The sequence below is a fragment of the Pinus tabuliformis genome, chromosome 1_2, assembly GCF_031772625.1.
Source record: "Pinus tabuliformis cultivar Carrire ecotype Pingquan chromosome 1_2, CPIR1, whole genome shotgun sequence".
Lineage (NCBI taxonomy): Eukaryota > Viridiplantae > Streptophyta > Pinopsida > Pinales > Pinaceae > Pinus > Pinus tabuliformis.
Window position 1 is genome coordinate 385,835,895 of NC_142298.1, and position 3,205 is coordinate 385,839,099.

The window sequence follows — 3,205 nt, forward strand, 5'->3', positions numbered from 1 at the left end:
GAAATTTGGTTAAATAAGTTTAATAAAATTGTGATTGTTATTATTTTAAATATATAAATAAATTTAGTGCTTTAAAAAATTATTAGAACACCTTAATTTTGTTAAATGCACCCATCAAACTGTTAATTCCATCTCGCAAAAAAAAAATTAGTTATTGATCTTAGCATTTTCTTATGCACTTTTATTCAATTCGCTTCGGTCTTTTTTTAATTTACAAATATCTTACATCCATGGGCGCCCTACTCTAATGTCATCTACCAAACAAATCATAATCCGAGCACGGCCAGACATAATCATTCTATTTACACGCGCCCTCTTTTGTTACTGCTTCTTATCACAAATATTTCTTCTTACGCATCACCATTCAGCGATCACCATCACCATCGCATCGGTGTGCACTGTTTATTCTATTATTTCGATCCGCCGGATATTCTTTTTTTCAGACCGACAACTTCCACGACATCCACTTCATCGTACAAATCATCCACCACTTCACCTCATTGCTGGAGCCGGCAGTAGGCCCCCCACAGGTTCATTGAAAGTGGACAAATATTGATTAAGTACTAATTCAACCTGACCTGCAATTAATTTTTGTATAAAATCTTAGGAGTTGTTTATAATGCGATTTTTTGGAGATTCCGCTGATGAAATCTGGCAGAAGAAATTGAGGTTAAATCTTGATTTGTTGCAGTTAAAATGGTTTTTTAACTACATATTTGGATTCAGCACTCTCGAAAACCCCTGGGACGCTTTCATTGTGCAGAAACTAGCTATCAAACTTACGATTCCAATAAATTCCTGCCGGATTTCGACCGGAAAAACCCGCAAGAAAGACTTTCAAAAAGTCGCATTATAGACTATTTCAAAATCTTAACTGAAAACTTAAATACCGTTTGTGTATGTCTAACCTATGATTTGAAATTTAAATCCTCTATTTAATTTTTGTAATTGGCCGTACGTACTCCCAAATATGTGCGTAAGCTATGACGTCATACAAACTAACAACGTAGGCACCCACCCATGCCACCCATGTGCGTAACCTAATGCCGTACCCATTTATGTTCATTGCATCTGGACACTTATGAATTGCCATATTGGAACAATAATTCTCATTTTTAGTCCATGGGCGTAATATAGGGTGCTCCTTTAGATTCATTGGATGTGGACACTTATCAGTCCTTCCATTCAACGACTAATTCTCTTGACAGCTCATTTAGTTCCATAAATAGGGTATTAGGTGAGGTGTGCTTTGAAGCTAGACCGGGTGCGGAATAAACTTTTCATTGCGTTTGCCGGTAATAAGAAATAGATTGCGAGAGTTTTGAGAAGCAGTAGAGAAATGGCTCCTGGACTTCTGGGTTTCTCCTTTGCCTCTCCTCTAGAGAAGCCCAAGGCGAAGGCCAATATTGTAACTCCGCGGGTGGAGGATAAGAAAGAAGAGGAGATGAGGGAACTGAGATTGACAAACAAGCGACTCCTGCAGCAGTTGGAGGAGAGCCGAAGGCAGCAGGCGGAGATGCGGGCGGAGCTGGAGGAAACGAGGGTCCGCCTTCTGACTGTTCGAGAAGCGGAGGAGCGGCTGTGCAGTCAGCTTGGTGAGTTGGAGGCGGAATCTGTGGAACAAGCGCGGGCTTACAATCAAGAAATCATTTATCTCACGCAGCGCCTCAAACACGCGGAGCGCCTTCTTTGTGAGGCGAATGATAAGCTCCAACACCGTGGCTGAATGTGCGTATATGTTATAGTGTGCCACCTTTTTTTTCCATTCTTTGGTGTAAACAAGGAGGATGCGTTAATCTGTATATGGTCTCATTTCGACGTTTGTTGTTTAACTTATTTGCTCGGTTTCTCAGGCCTGATTTAGCTATATCAGCATAGGGCTTATTATCATGGTTTCTCAGGCCTGATTTAGCTATAGCTATATCAGGATATGGCTTTACTGATGCTATAGTTTCATTATCTTTGGAACATATGCTATTTCTTGACTAAATGTATACATTATCTTTGAAACATATGCTATCTCCTGGCTGAATGTACATTTTGGACTCTTTTATATTTCTCATATAAATAATCTTATGCTTTTTCTGCCCTGAAAAAAGAGGATGCGTTAATGATGCGTTAATGGGTTGGGCCGAGGGATCCATGTGGTGGCATCCACAATTGTAGAAATGTATCCGAAAATAATAACGGAATCAGATGTGACCCATCAGTGAGCTCCATATCAATAGGCTTGCGAATTCATAGGCATTAATTTGTCTGAATCCCCACCCACCGATCATGGTTGATAGCCAGATATCGTGAATTAGTACAGGGAAGTAGCCTGTAATTGGTACACTGTTTGGGTTGTTATTGAACCATAGATAGATGGGCATTTTACTGCACTTATGTTTTATTTTGATAAGTTTTTATCATCTCGGAGAATCCCATGACGTTCCTAACAGATTTAACCCCGCTGCGGCTCGGGAAAAGAGAGCTTTTGCAAGCTCCTCTTTAAATTATTACCATCAGAAATTGTAACCTATTATGACCAATTCTGAAATGAATATTTTACAGTACTGCAAATATGATTGTGTGGTTTTTAATTCAAAGAAATAAATGGTCTTAGTTTTATTTTAAAGAGAATAGAAGGGTAAGATGAAATTTCAAATCTGAAACATCTGCTTTTCTATGCCATTTAATGGTTTTTTTAACAAAGAATTAATGTTTTTTATCCTTTTAACAAAAAGTTTTAGAATAACCAATCAGTAAAGTGCCAGTGAAATTCCATCAAAACAATGAATGTTATATAAAATATATAATTTATAAAAATATTCAAATTTATATTATTTTTATTAGCATGTTTTTATAGTTAATAAGATTTTTACTTTTAATTTAGTTATCAATAATTATTAAGTAGATGGTACAGCATTAATGACCATAAAATATTTTTATAATTTTAATTTAATTATGAATCATTATTAGGTGGATCCTAGAGATTTAACTTTCTGTAAAATATTTAAAATATTCTTGATAAATACAACTGAAAGATTGAACTTACTATCAAGATAATTATGTGGTCTTTAACTTTTTAATTAAATTCATTAATTAAAAAAATTTGCATATGAACAATTGTTATATGAAATGAATTATGATTTTTTGGACACATGGTATTGATGAGCCATGGTATTGCAACATACTTTATTTATAGATTACAAATCCCCATGAG

At 36.0% G+C, this 3,205-nt stretch overlaps 1 protein-coding gene across 1 annotated transcript; it reads left to right on the plus strand.

Moving 5' to 3' along the window:
* The first annotated feature begins 1,200 nt into the window (after positions 1-1,200).
* LOC149205984 (protein RESPONSE TO LOW SULFUR 1-like) lies at positions 1,201-1,818 on the plus strand. The gene has a single exon (XM_089393606.1). The coding sequence runs from the start codon at positions 1,340-1,342 to the stop codon at positions 1,724-1,726; it is 387 nt and encodes a 128-aa protein (XP_089249732.1). The 5' UTR covers positions 1,201-1,339; the 3' UTR covers positions 1,727-1,818.
* The last annotated feature ends 1,387 nt before the right edge of the window (positions 1,819-3,205 follow it).